This window comes from Periplaneta americana, chromosome 1 (genome assembly GCF_040183065.1).
Source record: "Periplaneta americana isolate PAMFEO1 chromosome 1, P.americana_PAMFEO1_priV1, whole genome shotgun sequence".
NCBI lineage: Eukaryota > Metazoa > Arthropoda > Insecta > Blattodea > Blattidae > Periplaneta > Periplaneta americana.
In genome coordinates, this window is record NC_091117.1 from 211,862,106 (window position 1) to 211,882,859 (window position 20,754).

General features: G+C 34.4%; 1 protein-coding gene across 1 annotated transcript in view; it reads right to left on the bottom strand.

Annotated features, from left to right (window-relative positions):
* Positions 1 to 2,348: 2,348 nt before the first annotated feature.
* The window catches only part of LOC138696116 (apolipoprotein D-like), a 33,092-nt gene continuing 14,686 nt past the window's right edge, over positions 2,349 to 20,754 (bottom strand). Inside the window, exons 2-4 of the mRNA XM_069820702.1 lie at positions 17,047 to 17,215; positions 11,705 to 11,954; positions 2,349 to 2,699 (exon numbers count right to left, since the gene is read on the bottom strand). Of these exons, the coding sequence (XP_069676803.1) occupies positions 2,467 to 2,699; positions 11,705 to 11,954; positions 17,047 to 17,215 (652 nt within the window). The 3' untranslated portion in view covers positions 2,349 to 2,466. The remainder of the gene's footprint in view (positions 2,700 to 11,704; positions 11,955 to 17,046; positions 17,216 to 20,754) is intronic.

The following is a 20,754-nucleotide window of genomic DNA, read 5'->3' on the forward strand; positions in this document are numbered from 1 at the left end:
AGCGAATCCAGAAATGCATATAGAGTGTTAGTTGGGAGGCCGGAGGGAAAAAGACCTTTAGGGAGGCCGAGACGTAGATGGGAAAATAATATTAAAATGGATTTGAGGGAGGTGGGATATGATGATAGAGAATGGATTAATCTTGCTCAAGATAGGGACCAATGGCGGGCTTATGTGAGGGCGACAATGAACCTCCGGGTTCCTTAAAAGCCAGTAAGTTATTATTATTATTATTATTATTATTATTATTATTATTATTATTATTATTATTATTATTATTATCATTATTACTATTATTATTATTATCATTATTACTATTATTATTATTGTTGTTATTATTTTACGGTATATTTTTAATATTATATTATGTTCTAATACAACATATTCATGAATAACCTTATAAAGTCTTTGAAACGTAACTTTTCCACAGCCATCCAGTTTTTAACAAATTTTAACGTGTTGTTTAATTTTGTGCAACAAAAATGCTTGTGTCATTATTACTCTTACACAATAATTATACATATACGAGGGAGAGTCAAAAATTAAGCTTAATAATTGTCTTCCGTAACGGATTTCAGTTGCATATCTTCAATATTCACCCTGTGCTTGTGGCATAAGATATTTCCACGTCAATAATGACTTACGACTATTGTCATTTTTGTTGTTTACGTCAATATTCCTTTGATCAGTCGCACAAGGTTATGTTTCAGATTACAATCAATATTCTACGCTAGGTCTACTTCTGCACGATCGTCATTTGTCATAGAAATTACCTGGAGGAACAGTAAAGAAAAAGATATAAAGGAAATAAAATCAGTCAATAGAACATGTTTATGAAATTATCGAATTAATAAATCAATAAATGAACTATGAAAAGGGAAAGAAAAAGAATAAACTCGATAGAAGGAAAGAAGGCAAGAGGTAGGAAAGAAGGAAGGAATAATTAATGACGAACGGGAAAAGAAGAAAAAAGAAATGAAATAAGTGAGCAACGAATACTAGCCAATAAATAACTTCAAGGTGTCCAAATCCCGATTATTCGTCCTGATGCAGGAATTTAAGTACGATATCATCGAAATTGATGGAACTGTTATACGATGCACTGTTTCCTCTGATGAACGATACTGATACGGTATATAAGCTACTGAATATTGGATAGAGCCTATAGACTATTATAGAGATGGACGTAGTTTCGATAAGTTAATTTCAACTAGATCAAATAGGAGAAAGAGCTTTTGCCGAAATTGTTAAGTGTCTACTTTTTGTCTCACTTTAGCACCTTCCTATCAAATATGCCTCTAAATATTCTAACCCACTGATATCATTGTGTTATACAGGGTGTTTCAAAAATACGGGGCATAATTTCAGGTATGTATTTCCCACATGTAGACAATCAAAATAGTTCATTACAACATGTGTCCGAAAATGCTATATTTCCGAGTTATGGCCTTCACAGCGTTGAAATCCACCGGAACGTTTTTCTTTCCGCAGGTCGTTGCCGTCAAAGGAGACATTAAGAGAGCACTCTGACAGTTCATTCCAAGGCGAAGGTTACATTCAGTGTTGTGTAGGCGTTAGACTGTGCGACATGTATTCAAATCAAGAGCTGGCAGATATACACTTCATGTACGGTAAGGCGGACGGCAATGCTGCGCTGGCTCGTCGTTTGTACCAGGAGAGGTACCCACAGCGACAATGTCCAGATCGGAAGACATTTGTACGTCTCCATTACCGTCTGTGCGAGTATGGAAAATTTAACTCTCCTGGTTTGGGAAGGGGACGACCAAGATCTACAACTCCAGAAGTACAGGAAGAGATTCTGGAGGCTGTGAACATGACTCCTTCTATCAGCACACGAAGGGTAGCGTTGCAAGTCAATGTTCCTCATACGACTGTCTGGAGACTGTTGAAAGAGTATCAATCGGAAACGAATTGTGGCATGTTCTGAGGACATAGGCAATACTCCTGGAGTTTGGGATCGTGTTCGCAGGTCAATGAGACATCGATGTGAGGTCTGTATTCAAGCAGGAGGTGGACATTTTGAACATCTCCTGTAATGACAACGACCTGCGGAAAGAAAAACGTTCCGGTGAATTTCAATGTTGTGAAGGCCATAAGTCGGAAATGAAGCATTTCCGGACACATGTTGTAATGAACTATTTTGATTGTCTGCATGTGGGAAATACATACCTGAAATTATGCCCCGTATTTTTAAACACCCTGTATAGAGAACACGAATGGCATAAGGCCTCCCCTTGTCTCAGACAGCAGGTTCATTATTTTGTCCGTGTACATATTTGATATAGCCTACCTGCAGCGCCACAGATCGTACATAAATTGGACCGAACTTCAATATACAGTAGCAACTTTATTAGATCCAGTACACATTATATATAACTTGAAAACAATCCAGCATATCTACAAGTGCAAAAAGTGGAGTGTGCTAGTCACCGCGGCAAAACTGTTTCAGCAAGTTTCGTTGCCAACGTCATCCCACTCGTCTTCTTCTATGTCCAGGCTACTCATCACAGACTTGAGAGTTTTGAGGAGTCCTGCATCCATTGCTTTCGTACGGCTCCAGATTTGATCGAACACGAACTTAGTGAACGAATCATCCTTGTCGTCGTAGTTTTCTTTACATGCGTGTACCAGGGCGTAAGAGTCATAGTCGGTAGACAGGATGGTATGTTTTAACACACCTGAAAACAGTAAAAAATACAGTGAGCTGAGTAACACAATTGTCCGAATAATGAATATGGTGGTAGCATCTCTCTGTTTCTTAGTTTTGCAGGTGTAAATTCTCTAACGTTTTTATTTATTTGTAGTGTGTGTATGTGTATGTATGTATTTATTAACACTACAATTGGGTATACACCCGGTGGCAGTGATATACAATAATATTACAATAATTATATTCATAAACTATACAATAATTACTTACTTACCTACAAATGGCTTTTAAGGAACCCGAAGGTTCATTGCCGCCCTCACATAAACCCGCCATCGGTCCCTATCCTGTGCAAGATTAATCCAGTCTCTATCATCATACCCCACCTCCCTCAAATCCATTTTAATATTATCCTCGCATCTACGTCTCGGCCTCCCTAAAGATCTTTTTCCCTCCGGTCTCCCAACTAACACTCTATATGCATTTCTGGATTCGCCCATATGTGCTACATGCCCTGCATATTCTTTTATGAACAAAGAATCCTGTTCCTAATTGGTGATTATTGTTTCCTTCCCCATAATACAACAAGTAACCTCCTATTTGTGATATGCCATTCCCATCTAAGCTAACCTCTTGTACTCCCACAAAGTCTATTCCATATCTAGCTAGTTCTTTTGCTACTAATGTTACCCCTCCTGTTCTATAAAGACTAGTTACGTTCCAAGTGCCAAATCTCTAAACCTTATTCCTTTGCTGTGGTCGTGCCAGAGAATCAGTCCTATTCCGAGGCTTATACAATAATTACAGCAATAAAAAATAAAATAAACATAAATTTACTTTCAGATTAGATTTAATTTCTTCCTGTAACCACTACAGGTTGCCATCGACAAAGAGTACCATGATACAATAGAGTAAATGCCTTGAGGCTTAGTGATGCATTGTTGTAAGAGTGAAAAATAACAATTTGAATTATATTGAAACACATGATATTAAACGAAGTAACGTCAAGGAGATGCGAATTAGTCATGGTCCATATGTATGATGCCTGAAAATAGCTATTGAGCCTTTGAGTGCTGCAATTGTTAGATCTTTTAAAATATTTTTATGCAGGCCAAAAGATTTACAGAAGTCGACTAGGAACCGGGGTATGGTCCCACGGGCTCCTATCATTAGTCCCGTAATGACGATGGATTCCAGATGGTATTTGTCCTTATAAAAACTGATGGAAGGTTCATATACATATATTCCTTTTTTCCTCGTGTACTTCTTCTGGCTAGTGTTCGTGCGATTCGAATCTCACAGTAGGGTCTATGATGTAACCTTCAAGAGAGGGAGGTGCAAATGCAATTATGTCGATTCTTCGATTACTGCCCTCACTGGATATGCCGTGTACTTCTTCTTATTCTGAATAACCTTTGTTCCTTAAGGCAGTTGCTATTATAGATCTTACTGTATGATGCCGCGTATTTCGTAGAAGTTCACCGTGTGGACAGGCCCCCAGGACATGGGCAAGGGTTTCAACCTCCCTGTCGCAACGTCGACAGAGGTTATTGCCCGAAGACCTGCCAGGTACACTACGCACAGCTGATACGTTCGCATTCATCTTGATTGCTTCCCTCCACTCACTACAGGAAAGACATAATTGATGCAAGAAACTTAGAACTATAAATAAAAACTATTCTATGATAATGCCTACAATAACCAAAAGTAAACCTAACTTATAAGTATTTCTATTACACCCAACTATTACCAACTTAAGTAATTACATATCAACTTAATTATATATCAACTTAATTAATTACATATCAACTTAATTAATTACATACCAACTTAATTAATTACATGGTAACTTAGATAATTACACTGCACCTACAATTACATTTTCAGTCTAATCTTCTCAACTTTTCCTTAAATGTTTTGATTTTGAGAGGACCACCCTGAAATATTGCCGCAGGTAAAGGTTGGTTCACAATAAACCGTGAACGGAAACAACGAGAACGGAAATAATGTTAAAATGTATTTAAATGTGAGCATTCACAATATTTAATTTATTTTAACAATATTTCTGTTCTCGTTCTCGTTGTCGTTTCTGTTCCCGGTTTATTGTGAATCAGCCTTAAGCTGTTCCAATCTACTATTGTGCGGTTAACAAAGGAAAATTTTGCCACGTCCATTCTTTGTTTTCTGCATTTAAACTTTCTAACATGATCAGCCCTGCCTAAGTATGATGGTGTCACTAATCTAGCACTGATGTCGGTCCATGCTTTGTGTCCCATTTGTGCCTTAAACAATGCGGTCAGTCTGGTTTTTCATCGCCTTGATTTTACTATCTCTGTGTTAAAGGCCAGCTATGATAATGGGGAAATAGGCATTATAATTCATGAACTAAGTGTCAGCCGAGTACTTCGTCAACGTCTGGAAGAGCCGACCTATATTCACTGGATTGCGTATAACTTTTATAGCTATTTAAAATCATTGTAACAGTCTTGTAAATGCCTAAACGTTCCAGGGATGAGAAATAGAACAGACGGATGCCTCAAAGCGTTTAAACAATGATTGTTATGACATACTGTAAACATTAATTGAAGGGGTTTTTTTAAAGAACCATAGTCCAAAAAATGCAAATTTGAGATATTAAGCATATGGTGAGCGTGTTGTAGCGGCCATCTACTGAATTAGTTGTTAGGGGAAAAACACATGTCCAATGTTATAGGAGTGGAAATTTTCAGTGGTTTTCATAAAACAACCGTAGTACAAAGACTTTTTTTTGTGAAAACAGTCATTGTCCAGCCAGCATTTACAAATATCCCGTTCATATCATCTTGAAACATTTATCTGTAGTAATGTCACGAGAGGTCTGAGATTTATCTGGGAAATCTCAGACCTCGAAAATTGACAATTATTCAAGTGAACCTTCAATTTATTAATATAGGTGTTCCCCAAGGCACAGTTCTAGGCCCTATTCTATTTTTAATATATATTAATGACTTATTAAAAATTGACTTACAACAATACAATGGTGTTCACTATTCTTATGCAGATGACACAGTTTTACTTTTTGGTAGAAAAACCTGGTAAGATGCATATAATAATTCAAATAATGGACTTAAATTAATAAAAAATGATTGGCATAAATTATCTTTCTATCAACGAAAATAAAACCATAATTATTCCATTCTCATTATCTGAAAAATGTAACAAACCTCCTACATCTATATTAAGTATTAAATTACATAATTCTGATTGTTGTCTTATACAGTGTAAATGTCCGATTATTAAAGAGTACTCTGAAGTTAAGTATTTAAGCATAATTTTCGATAATCATTTAAAATGGAACCAACACATTAATTACCTTTGTAATAAATTACGTAAAATAGTATATTATTTTGTTTTATTGAGGAATTACTTGTCAATAAGTTTATTACGCACAATATATTTAACTTCATTTCAATCGGTAATTATGTATGGAATTGTAGGATGGTGTAGCTCATTTAAATCCAATTTTAATCCACTTTATTTATTACAGAAGAAAATAATTAAAACATGTCTCCATAAACCTATTGATTTTCCATCTCAAAATTTGTTTTTAGACTTTAATGTACTTAACGTAAGACAAATTTATTATATTGTATTAATAAAATTCATAGATAAAAATCGAAATAATTTTGAATTGTATTCTCATAGTTATGAAACAAAAGGTATGAATTCTTTAAGATTGTTTGAACCAAAATGCAACACTGTTACAGTATTTAATCATAGTAGTAATTTAGGCCCAAGAATATATAACAAATTTATATTTAAATATCCTAATCTTGTCAATTCTAATAGTTCTAGTAATAAATTAAAAAAAGTTATGTATGGATTTTATAAAAATTGAAAAATTGTAAATTTAAATTTATGTACTATAATTGCATAGTAGACATAAGACAAATTGTACTGTATACTTATTAATTTCAATTCAGGAATCCGCCCCTGAGCACGAGTTCTACTTTTTCAGGGGCGAGCTAAAGTTTTTCTGTATATATTATATTTTATGTTACAATTATTAGCAAAATAATAAATAATTAATAAATAATAATTTGTTAGGACTATTTCGTGAATAAAATAAAAATGTAAATAATGTATCCCTAAAATTCGATCACAAAATGTTAATAATTGTTTATTAACGAATACTTAACCTATTCAGACATTTTGAAGTTGAAATACTCGTAGATGAATATCGATTACTGTAATAAAGAAATTCGATATTATTATCCAGTAATACCAATTGCGAAAAGCGAAATACAGGTTTAACAATGTTAATTGCATGTACTGCACTTCTCTCTTATTATTATAACACAAATACATTTTCATTATCTGCTGAAATTATAATTTAATTTAACAGTAATATTGGGGACAGCTATATACCAATGCTTATGTAGGCCTATTCACAGTGAGACATGTTGCTACACAGTGAAGCCATCTCTGTATAGATAGGCCTAATTAAAACACGAATTTTATTACGCTATACGGAAGGCGGTTTGATTAAAAGACCTTATTATTACTATGTAAGGTCATTGGGTTTGATATGTTACATAAATTTGAACGTCTGACTTTCTATTAATTTTTCATTTCATTCACAAAATACAAATTTTATAGGCTACTTATAGGTTATGTTACCTGTCGGAGCAGGACCAATGTCAGCTGTGTCTTATTTCGACCGTTACAATCAGTGCTACACGAAAGCATTTTTTATAGCTCGACAAACGCATTCTCGCTGTAGTGTGTAACGGAACTAAAGCTGCATCTACACAGTTCAATATTCCAATCGCGTATGCGTGCAATCTGGGAAGAATATTGAAAGAATCAAGTTTAAAAGGTACGTTCAATTAAGATGCATGAAGATTTTGTGTCTATATGGTGCGCCGTTTTGAACGTCGTCTTCACTGCGTAAATATATTAATTAATATTAAATGTCAATCTTGCATTCATTGCTTTAAAGTTGAAAGAAAAGTTTAACCGTGTAGTTGCATCTTAATGTATTCATTATCATCAATTCACGGGGAAAGAGTTGGCGACAACGACTAAACAATAGAACGACCATGCGATAAATTGATAGCGATAAATGTAGCTGCAAAAATTATCGCAAAGTGTGACTGTGATTGGTTGGAATTCAAAATTTCAGTACACTTCATTGCTCGAAAATGGAATGACGTCATATAAACGAAATAGTCCATACAATTTTGAACTGTAGTAGATTGACAGTACTGCTTCTTACGTACGCGGCAAAAACCAACTCGGAGAAAAATACTTGAGCACATCAATTGTTGTATCAGTTATGGAGTCATCTTTAGGTGCAGAAGTAACCCCATGGAAGAAACGTAAGCAACGGGAGGAGAAGGAATAAGATGTAATAAAGAAAAAGAAGCTTAGAGGAGACGCACATTTCAGCCACACCTCAGTATTTTTTTCTTAAAACCACCATAGCTATCTCAACTTAATTATAATTCTTTACATATTGCATATAGACTGAATTTGATTACATTAGCTCATAAATTCGTACAGACTTCATCTCTAATTAAATAAACACGTACTAGTCGTTAAAACTTAACTGAAGAATATTGCTGGAGAATCTTTAGTGTATTGTAAATATTCATAATTTAAATATGTATGTAACTATTGTATTGATTAAGGCTGGTTCAGTGGAGGAGAAGGCCTTATGACCTTAAATCTGCCAGCGAAAATAAAACAATCTATTCTATTGTCCATAGTTACCTAGATTTACACATGTATTTCTATGAAGCAATTTAAGTTATAAATCATGAAAAACAGTAGAGTAAACAAAATGTACAATTAAACAGTATATCTTTTGAAGAGGTGGAGAAGTTCAAATATCTGGGAGCAACAGTAACAAATATAAATGATACTCGGGAGGAAATTAAACACAGAATAAATATGGGAAATGCTGGTTATTATTCGATTGAGAAGGTTTTATCATCCAGTCTGCAGTCAAAAAATCTGAAAGTTAGAATTTATAAAACAGTTATATTACCGGTTGTTCTACATGGTTGTGAAACTTGGACTCTCACTTTGACAGAGGAACATAGGTTAAGGGTGTTTGAGAATAAGGTGCTTAGGAAAATATTTGGGGCTAAGAGGGATGAAGTTACAGGAGAATGGAGAAAGTTACACAACACAGAACTGCACGCATTGTATTCTTCACCTGACATAATTAGGAACATTAAATCCAGACGTTTGAGATGGGCAGGGCATGTAGCACGTATGGGCGAATCCAGAAATGCATATAGAGTGTTAGTTGGGAGGCCGGAGGGAAAAAGACCTTTAGGGAGGCCGAGACGTAGATGGGAAGATAATATTAAAATGGATTTGAGGGAGGTGAGATATGATGATAGAGACTGGATTAATCTTGCTCAGGATAGGGACCAATGGCGGGCTTATGTGAGGGCGACAATGAACGTCCGAGTTCCTTAAAAGCCAGTAAGTAAGTATTGCGAGTGTGGTAAGTGCATTGTAACAGAATCTAGGAAACGGTTTGAAAAAACGAGGGAAAGCGGAGTTTCTTCAGTTTCCGAGATTCTGTTACACACTTAACGCATGTGTATGGCACACTATTTCTTGGAGAACCATCATTTAAATAAATTTATTTTTAATTTTGAATATTGCATGAATTTGTAAAAATTTCTGCTATAAGAAAGTTTGAACGTCGTTGCCAAGGCAGTATTCCTGATCACATTACTGTGATCTAGGGCAGCATTTAGGTTATAACAGCACTGTGATTGTTTTTGTTTGCATAGCAACCAGGCAACGTTTGGTATTGTCAACTTACAATACATGTAAACAACAACGGTAAGTAGGACAAAAGTACGATCGTCTAATAGTTATTTATGGTACTTGTGAGGTAAGTGCATCTTTATTGCGCGAGTGGAAAGATTTAAGCACGAGGCGTTAGCCGAATGCTTAAATTACACGAGCGCAATAAAGATCACGCCCAAAAGTACCATACGTAATTTTATCCATGACCATAACGAAAAATTATTTTATAAAAGAAAATATGTTGAAAATAAGTCCTCATATACTCACATATCATGGCATGGATTTTAGAATCGATATGTGTACTAGGTAGGTTATGATGTACGAGGCCATGATTAGTGAAGAATGGTATCTAAGGCGTTGGATAAATAACAAATTATAATTAATTATATAATTTTAATGTATATTTTTTTTCATTTTAAACGTGTATTTTCGTCTTTTTGAAGTTTCAGGGATTATTTAGAAGTGTTCACGGGACTAATGTGATTAAAGTAATTTCACATTTTACTTCTGTAAACTTAAGAGGAATATTAAAACGTAATTAAGCATCGTATCTGTTTAGTTCAGTTGACTAACGCGTGTTGTTATAAAATCCTGAATCCCCTAAATCCTATAAAGGATTTCAAGTCAAGGTTCAAGTCTCCTCGCCTCCCAAAAGGTAAATTATTACGAATTTAAAAAAAAAAATACGTATTAGATATGAATGCAGTGCACAAATTACGACGTAGTAGATAGAGAAAAGAGAAGGAGATTGAGTGTATGTATATTTAAGAAATGGTAATAATGAAGTAGAGGTAGTGACCTCTAGTAACTAATATATTAACTTCTTTAGTAATAGTTGAATGGAAAAGTATACGTGTGTGCCCACGTACTAGGAAAATACTAATGAACTGTGAGGTAAAGTCTTTATCTCACTAGTGGAATAAAGTAATCTATACTAATAATAAATCGGTAGCCGAAATTTTTCTGGTAATTTTCGATTTTCCAAAAATAATTGGTCCTAATAATTGGTATATAATTAACCACCCTGAAACCGAAAATCGGTTTTTTTTTTAATTTTTGTTTGTCTGTCTGTCTGTATGTTTGTTACCTTTTCCCGCAAAAACGGCTGAACGGATTTTGATGAAAATTGGAATATAAATTAAGTTCGTTATAACTTAGATTATAGGCTATATGGCATTCAAAATACGTTATTTAAAAGGGGGGTTATAAGGGGGCCTGAATTAAATAAATCGAAATATCTCGCTTATCATTGATTTTTGTGAAAAATGTTACATAACAAAAGTTTCTTTAAAAATGATTTTTGATAAGTTATATTCTTTTAAAAATTGTGATAGGACTGATATTTAATGAGATAAATGAGTTTTAAAATTAAAATAACTGCCATCTAAGGCGGTGTATTGAAATAAAAAACAAATTACTTCGTCTATAAGGGGCCTTGGACAAACAAACGAAAGCTATGAAACATAGCCTACAGACAATGTTTCTGTGTTTGTATGAACCTAATATCGGAAGCTAAATTAACCGATTTGTATAATTAATTGTTATTTCATCATTGGAAAGTGTAGTTTCTCTGGATGGACATAATGCTATAATGTTATTACAGTAACTTGTGAGTGAATTGAGGGCAGGTAAGATTAAAATAGCTTCTTATGAACAGAAAACTTGATAGGTTATTCTGTATATTCATTTCCTGTATTTCTTAAAATAATGTTTATGAACATATTCATTTTTATCTCGGAGAATTAACGAACAACGAGAGTGTATTGATTTAGTATGCAGTAATAGTACGTTAACTTAGCAATCCATTATTTTATAATTCAAATTTTAACTATGCACAATTGAATCGTGTTAAAATACATAAAATACTTATGCAATAAATGCAATGCAAAAAAAATTTGGTAATGAGCAAAGCAGATTATCTTGCGCTGTTGTAAATGTTGTTCCCTGGATCAAACGTCCTATTTTAATTATGTAATTACTTTATATTTATTTCTAACAGGTGCAGCGGAGCGCACGGGTACGGCTAGTGTTGAATAAAAGCCTACTTTGCAAACGCAAAAGTATTTAGTAAAGGCATGTTTTTCGTTATGGTCATGGATAAACAATTATATAGCACCTTCGTGGCACTGTTTATTGTTGTCTTATTTTCTGTCCTGGAGTATTCTGCTGTTGTTGTGTTATTCAAATTGCGTCGAGTATTGAAAATTGTAATGGAAGACTTACTGTGCCATTTGTCATCCTTCGTGTTCTTCCAGGCCATGGCAGTGACAGACGCGAACCCCGGCTTGATGGCCTGACCCTTGCCCTCCCACACCGAATTGGAGCCGTCGTCCAGGTTGAGGTGCACGTCGATGTGGGTGCGCGTCAGGTTGCCGTCCATCTCTGCTGTGTAGTGCAGCTTGTCGCACGTCACCTTGCCGGGCATCTTGTTCGGCCGGAACACTCTGGCCACGACGAACCATTCTCCAGAAAACTGACAACAATTGGCAAGTTACCGTATTTATTTTTATTAACATTTTAACAAAGGAATATTAATTATTTATTTTTATGCTCGACCATGCCGAAATGTACTAATTATACACCTGGTAGCAGTCCTTTAATGCATGTCATTAAAGTACACCTACTCATTAAAGTACAGGTCTTCAGCCAATGATAACTCAGCTTACATGTGTTCAGCCAATGACAAGTCAGCTTTGTACCGTTATAAAACCGCAAGTATCGATTATTCTCGGATATGCAATCGAAAGAGAATATGCGAAAAGTCACGGAGGCTGGAAATCCAATACTGTCGCAGAAGGTTATGTTCTGTTACTATAATAATTAGCGTTAATTGTAAATAATATTCAAATAAATTCAATTTGTCATCTTGTTTTTCAGTGTCGAATTCAATAATCAAGGTTATAATGTTATAATATTATCAAGTTTAACGGGATTATACATCAAGGTCAATGACATTATTGTTCCTCGGAAAAAATCAATACTTTCGCGTCTGCGCACATCTCACAATTCACGACCTAGAACAAGGTCACTTCCGATCTTGTCAGATACAAATTAAATGTATACATCTGAATACCGGTAATTTCAAGTTAGAAATATGTTCGAGCATAAAAAGTCGTATGAAACTCGCCTATAATGGTAATTAAGAAGCTCGTATGAAAATTATGAAACTCGCTTGCGCTCGTTTCATAAACATCCATACTCGCTTTCTTAATTACTATCATTATAAGCTCGTTGCATAATGTACTATTATTTTAGTTGGTTATTTAACGACGCTGTATCAACTACTAGGTTATTTAGCGTCGAGATTGGTGATAGAAGATGATATTTGGCGAGATGAGGCCGAGGATTCGCCATAGATTACCTTGCATTCACATTACGGTTGGGGAAAATCTCGGAAAAAACCCAACCAGGTAATCAGCCCAAGCGGGGATCGAACCCGCGCCCGAACGCAACTTCAGACCGGCAGGTAAGCGCCTTAACCAACTGAGCCACGCCGGTGGCTAATATTAATTATTTCGCGAGCTTTTAAATATAACTTTTCCATTAGCTTATTTTCCGATAGACTGGAAATAGAATTACCTACTTTTTATAGTAATTTGAATCAGTACTCATTCTATACTGCCATTGTTCAGATTTTGGCTGAATATCATACATAGTCATTCATTCATTCATAGTATTCTGCTCAAGGGCAAGTCCTTTACTGCAAACCCAGTATTCTCCAATCTTTCCTATCATACATATTTTATGTACTAAATGAAACGGTTTTGGTTTTCATGATATAATTTTAGTATATTCCTATTAAACCTGTGTTTTTATGTATCACTAGCCGTACCCGTGCGCTCCGCTGCACCCGTTAGAAATAAATATAAAGTAATTACATAATTAAAATAGGACATTTGATCCAGGGAACATTCGTGTTTGATAGAAGAATAAATCGTTTATTATGTTACTTAATTTAAATTGTGTTAAAAGAATTAAAATGCGATCATTTTAATCCAGAGACTACTCATTTGGTCATAAAAATTATTTTAGAAAATACAGGAAACGAATGTACAGAATAGCCTATCAAGTTTTCTGTGCATAAGAAGCTATTTTAATCTTACCTGTCCTCGATTCACTCAGAAGTTACTGTAATAACATTATAGCATTATGTCCATCTAGAGAAACTACACTTTCCAATGATGAATTAATAATTAATTATACAAATGGTTAATTTAGCTTCCTATATTACTTCATACAAACACAGAAACATTCTCTGTAGGCTATGTTTCATAGCTTTCGATTGTTGTTCACCAAGGCCCCTTATAGATGAAGTCATTTGTTTTTTATTTCATTACACCGCCTTAGATGGCGTTGTTATTGTAATTTTGAAACTCATTTATCTCATTAAATATCAGTCCTATCAAAATTTTGCATGGAACAAAACTTATCGGACATTATTTTTAAAGAAACTTTTGTTATGTAATATTTTTCGTGAAAATTAATAATAAGGGAGATATTTTGATTTATTTAATTCTAGCCCCCTTATAACCACCCTTTTAAATAAAATATTTTGAATGCCATATAGCCTAAATTCTAAGTTACAACGAACTTAATTTATATTCCAATTTTCATATAAATCGGTTCAGCCATTATCGCGTGAAAAGGTAACAAACACCCAGACAGACAGACAGACAGAAAGACAAACAAAAATGTCAAAAAAGCGATTTTCGATTTCAGGGCGATTAATTATATATGTTAGGACCAATTATTTTTGGAAAATCGAAAATTACCAGAAAAATTTCTGCTACAGATTTATTATTAGTATAGATTCATTCATTAATTAATTAATTCATTCATTAATAGTGTTCTGCTTAAGGGTAGATTTTCCACTGCAAACCCAGCGTTCTCCAGTCTTTCCTATTTTCTGCCTTCCTCTTTGTCTGCTCATATGAATCATATATTTTAATGTCGTCTATCATCTGATAATTTTTCTGCCCCGAACTCTTCTCCCGTTCATCATTCCTTCTAGTTCATCCTTCAGTAGGCAGTTTCTTCTCAGCCATCTTTTCATCTATCATACAGAAATTAATTTCCTCTAACAGCACTGTTTAAAAAATTAGAGAAACGCAAGTTTTAGATTATGCCAATATGGATAATTACTACATTATCCAAATCCAGCGCTTTTGAAACTCAAATATTGCAAATTTCGGCCGTCACGAAGAATCGTTCTCTTTGATGGAGGAAGCTACCGTAAATTAAACAAATAATGTTAGATTAATGAAAAGCGCCTTCTATATCCCTGCATCAACTATCGCTCTGCTTTTGAATAAATGAACAATACATAATCGAATTTAGCCAACAATACAGTTTCAGTGAACATAGCATGAATTATGGGCAGCTATGTTCATATTGGCTAATTGTAATGTCAAATTCGTTTTGAAGAGAATAAAGACACATTATTATCTATACTAATAATAAATCTGTAGCCGAAATTTTTCTGGTAATTTTCGATTTTCCAAAAATAATTGGTCCTATGTATATAATTAACCACCCTCAAACCGAAAATCGCTTTTTTGACATTTTTGTTTGTATGTCTGTCTGTCTGTCTGTCTGTCTGTATGTTTGTTACTTTTTCACGCGATAATGGCTGAACGGATTTCGATAAAAATTGGAATATAAATTAAGTTCGTTGTAACTTAGATTTTAGGCTATATGGCATTCAAAATACATTACTTAAAAGGGGTGTTATAAGGGGGCCTGAATTAAATAAATCGAAATATCTCGCTTATTATTGATTTTTGTGAAAAATGTTACATGACAAAAGTTTCTTTAAAACTAATTTGCGATAAGTTTTATTCCCTGAAAAATTTTCATACGACTGATATTTAATGAGATAAATGAGTTTTAAAATTAAAATAACTGCCATGTAAGGCCGTGTAATGAATTAAAAAACAAATGACTTCGTCTATAAGGGGCCTTGGACAGCAACAATCGGAAGCTACTCTCGGCTCCACAAGTAAAGAACCCTGGCCTCACACCACTTCTACACAGATGACAGAGATGGACAGGCCAGTTAGGGAAGTAGACTTGCTAAAACTTTCAGCTGTTGCCACGTTTGCGCTTGGCTTGATTCTTTAAATGTATTTTCTTTTGCAACTGGTTGGGATTCTTTCAAAAATGGAAAATTCACAACACAGCATTCTCGGCGGTCTCCTGGCGGTATCTTTGTCCACAGTTTCACTAATTGGGGGAGCGTGTCAGTCAGATTTATGGCTTCCTGAACCCAAACCTGCAACGAAGGTTCTTTACTTGTGAAACCAAGAGTATGAAAGATAGCCTACAGAGAATGTTTCTGTGTTTGTATGAAGTAATATCGGAAGCTAAATTAACCGATTTGTATAATTAATTATTATTTCACCACTGGAAAGCGTAGTTTCTCTAGATGGACATAATGCTATAATGTTATTACAGTAACTTCTGATATTATATTATATTATATTATATTATATTATATTATATTATATTATATTATATTATATTATATTATATTATATTATATTATATTATATTATATTATATAATTTAAGTTATTTGAAGGGTTCAGTACCATAGTGGGCCAAGCGCCATTTACTGAATACGTAGAAAACAAGGGTTAAAATTAAGTTATTACCATAATTCAATGGAAACCTAAAACAAGTAAAATAAAATATACACATTAAATCTAAATGATGTCAATCTTCATTAAACTATGGTTGCATGTAATAAAAATTAAGAAACATGTTAAAGGAATTGTCATTGCACCAAATGAGTGTCTCTGGACCAAAATAATCGCATTTTAATTATTTGGATGCAATTTAAATTAAGTAACATATTAAACGATTTATCCTTCTATCAAACACGAATGTTCCCTGGATCAAATGTCCTATTTTAATTATGTAATTACTTTATATTTATTTCTAACGGGTGCAGCGGAGCGCACGGGTACGGCTAGTCTTTAATATAATCGTTTCGATTAATTTATTTTATTCTTCTTCTACAAGGAAAAGTTTTTTTTTCAAATTGTCGGTTGGCCTATTGTTGCGTAACTTCGTCCAATTTGAAGTTACTGATATCCAAAATGACACCTTTCTGAAAAGAAACCCTAGGGATTGTGTACAGTATCAGTGTGTTGTGAATCAAAATATATTACTGAACACACGCGTTTGTAAGTAACGAGACTGTGGTATGTGTTCATTTTTAACAAACGTAAACAATGAACTCTGTTCAAGCAATTTTGAACAGTAAAGAACTGGGTAAACTGGCTTACCAAGAAAAATTGGAAATAAGAAGACTGAGTTTCATTATTATTGTTATTATTATTATTATTATTATTATTATTATTATTATTATTATTATTATTATTATTATTATATGTTGTTTTGAATTTATATACGGTTTTTTTCGATAGTGAAACATTGGAATCATGACATTTCATATTAGACTAAACGTACGATTTCAAATTCTCTTCGATTTTGGAACCACAAAATTGTGAACACACATAATATTTTATCACGAGCCGCCACTGATGTCGCTTCAATACGCACCTTTTGTTCATCGAAAGGAAACTTTCCCAGTGAATTCAGACATCTGTTAGTGTGGAAGTGGTGATGACCACCTGCCAGGCCGCACCAAACCAGGATAAACGCAGCACACAGTTGCTTGAACATGTTGAAGGGCTGTGGCTGCAGATCTGCAGGATCCAGCTTTTGTACTCTGGAGACGGATAATTACGGCGGACACGTGACAATGCATGTGTGAAGGCGTTCTGTTCTCTGAAGCTTGAACGTGCGTTCAATTTAATAATTTTTTTAGGAACAATGTTTTTGTGTCCTTAAAACGTTTTAGCCTTTGCGCTTATAGTCACAAACAATAGAAAAGACGGACGTCATGTCTGATGACAATGAATTTACAGATAATAACTTCTTCAGAAGACAAGCAGCATAATGTTCATGTTTTGTACAGATTAGAGATTTTTTTAGATATGAATCCTAAATAATAGGCCTACTATACAAGGATATTTCATGTGTGTGTTTACCAATACTCAATATGTTACAGTCAATATCAATAATATGTATTACAATTTTATTAGTACATCTCGATTACACAACTTTTAACACTGTATCACTTCGGAATATGTATGATATGAACTTTCGTGTGTTAAATTTTAACGTACCTTGTTAACATGTTTCGACCTATTTTCGGTCATCTTCGGAACTGGTCGTTGTTGGTCTTGGCGTCTCTTGTTTCCTGTGTGGGTGCATTCATAGTGTAGAGTCAAAGTGTGTATGTGTTTTGAAATTGAGTTGTGTGTTGAGAATATCGTTGGGGTGTTTTTTCGTGTGTCTGTATATTTCATATTGTTCTAGTGTGTTGAGTTTCTGGCTTTTTGGTTGGATGTGCAGTATTTCCATGTCTGTGTTGATGTCTCTGTAGGTGTGGTTGGCATTTGTGATGTGTTCTGCATATGTGGAGGTGTTTTGTAATTTTGTTATGGCTGTGATGTGTTCTTTGTAACGTGTTTGAAATGATCTGCCTGTCTGTCCTATGTAGAAGTTGTTGCAGGTGTTATATTTGAGTTTGTATACGCCTGTGTGGTTGTATTTGTTTGTTTGTGTTGTTTGTGTGTTGAGATGTTTTTGTAGAGTGTTATTTGTTCTGTATGCGATGTTTTAGTTTAATTTCTTGAATGAGGTTGTAATTTTATATGTGTTTTTGTTTTCGTATGTTAGTGTGATGTATATACATCAGACACACGAAAACATACCCCAATGTTGGTCGACTTCTAACTCAAAGGTTCCGTGAGATAAATAGAGGTGGACCAATTCCTTGGCCTCCGCGCTCTCCGGAACTAAACCCACCAGACTTTTACTACGTGTGGAGCCATTTAAAAGAGCTTGTGTATGGAATCCGGTGCAAAGTGAAGAAAGTCTTCGAGTCCTTATTTTGGAAGGTTGCGCGACAATACGACATTCTCCATGATACATTAGTGCAGTGATGTCAAAGCAAACGCATTTTTCTAACCTTGACGTCGTGCTCGGGCAGCAAGCGCTAAGTATGGAAAGAGGAAGGGTTGTGTGGCCTATATGAATAAGCAACCTGTTGGATTAAGAAAACAGTGGTGCACAAACTTCAAACGGAACGTGAAATTTTATGTCGTTATTTTTATATGGCTTCTTTCTGTTTAATATTATCTATATTGTCTGCAAAACAAAAGTACTAACACTGATTTCTTAATATTGCACTTGTGTTTTAAATCTTAATAACATAATAGAGGGTTAAGAAGGAATATTCACTTAAATTCCATAGTTGTATAATATTATACTGTATTAAGTGGATGAAACACATCATTCATAAAGAAAGTGATATTCCAAAGAAAGAGATTGAGTATGACATGATAAGTTGGTATTTATATTGATGGTATCTTTAGCCTTACAAAAGTAATCAATAAACTAATCAAAACAATATGACAGTACAACGCAAAGTTATCTAGGTACTGTATCTGTTTTAAGTGTAACTAATATTACATAACAAAACTCTTATTGCATTATGCTTTTAAGGTGATATTTGTGAGCAGAATATTAAATTATTTTCTCGAAATCTGCTGAAGCTATAGAGCTGACATTTTTAAAACACATGGGCACGTATCTTTTGCTTATGATGTAACAGTAGTTGCTTTGTTAATTCATTTCCTTACAAACAATTTCCATGCGAATATTTTCAAAATTTTCAATACACTATCTTCAGTAATTCGTATATACGGTATATTAGATTTACGAAAACATTCTGTAAGGCTACTAAATAAATAAGCCTATACCTGAAAATTTCACTTTTCTATTCGAATAGATGGGAAAATATTTCTTTTGAATAAAAAAAATCAAACTTGTGAAAAGAGAGCATTAAAATTAAAACTTACATTCTTATAATGCACTTATACTTCTCAGGCAAATCTAAAAATTAACATGGATACAGTTTTAATAAGTTCTCTTCCCTTTAACTATTGAATCAGTGCTGGCCATCCCTGTATATAGCTTGACCAAGCGGCATTTACCACCTCTTTCGTCTGTATCTTTCCTTTCCGCTGTAAAGCGCTCAGGCTCTCCTGGGCTCTAAAGCGCGCGCTTGCTCCTGTGGGCATAAATTGGCATGCCTGCATTAGTGCATCCGGGACTCAGGTTGACGCATGTATCTGTGCTAACATGGAACATTTTGAGCACTTTCTGTGAAACAGACTTCCATGTAGTATGCTATTTTTAAGTCACATTGTAAGCACAGTTATAGAAAAGAGCTGTAACAAAGAAATAAAGCGTTTCCGGACCAATGTTCGTACAGCATTTTTTCAATCTCTCTATCAGAGGAATATGCTTATAAAGTTTTGACATATATTTCAGTCACACCCTATCTTCATGGTCACCTGAACTGCCTAGCGGATGTCCTTGTTTTGGAATTAATATTGTAATTGTTTGAGCTCTCTATCATAATATTTTAATATTATGATATTTCTATGCAGATATTCTGCGTCATCATATGATGAAAGATGAGTGGAACGGAGGAAAAAAAAAAAGGATTCGATCCGACATAGGGATGGGAATCCGGTGTGGCTTGGTGGATAGAGCGTCAACACGTAGAGCAGAAACCCCGGGTTCAAATCCGGGTGCTGGAGAGAATTTTTCTCCGTTCCACTCATATTTCGTCATATAATATCGTAACAAACAAACTCGTAAGTTTGACCATATAACACCTTCCCTCCAGTTACTTTCATGGGTGCGTCTGAAGGAACGAAGAACAATACATTCACTGTCTCTTCTGTTTAGAATCATGCATACTTCTACTCCGAATTATCTGTTATCGCGCTTTCAATTTCTTACAACTCTTCGAAACCAACATCAAGCACTTCTTTCTATCCCTCATCATAGAACGTCTTTATACTCATCTTCCTATTCTGTAGAAATACCTCGCCTCTGGAATTCGTTACCTAATGATGTCAGGGACTGCCGGACTTTATCACAATTCAAAATTAAATTAGAAAATTTTGTCTTAGTTAATGTTTTTTAGGTATTGCTAGAAGTATTGAGTTGTGTTTTTTTTTTCTTTTTCTTTTTTAACCTAGATTAAAATTGCAAGTTTCTTGTTTATGTTAATTAGTTAGGATGGAATTAATTATGATACTTAATCACGCATTTAAAGTTTGTGTGACTGCAACCTGTATATTTTTGTGTGGCTTTACTTTGTTTATAGTGTTTTTTCTCTCTCTC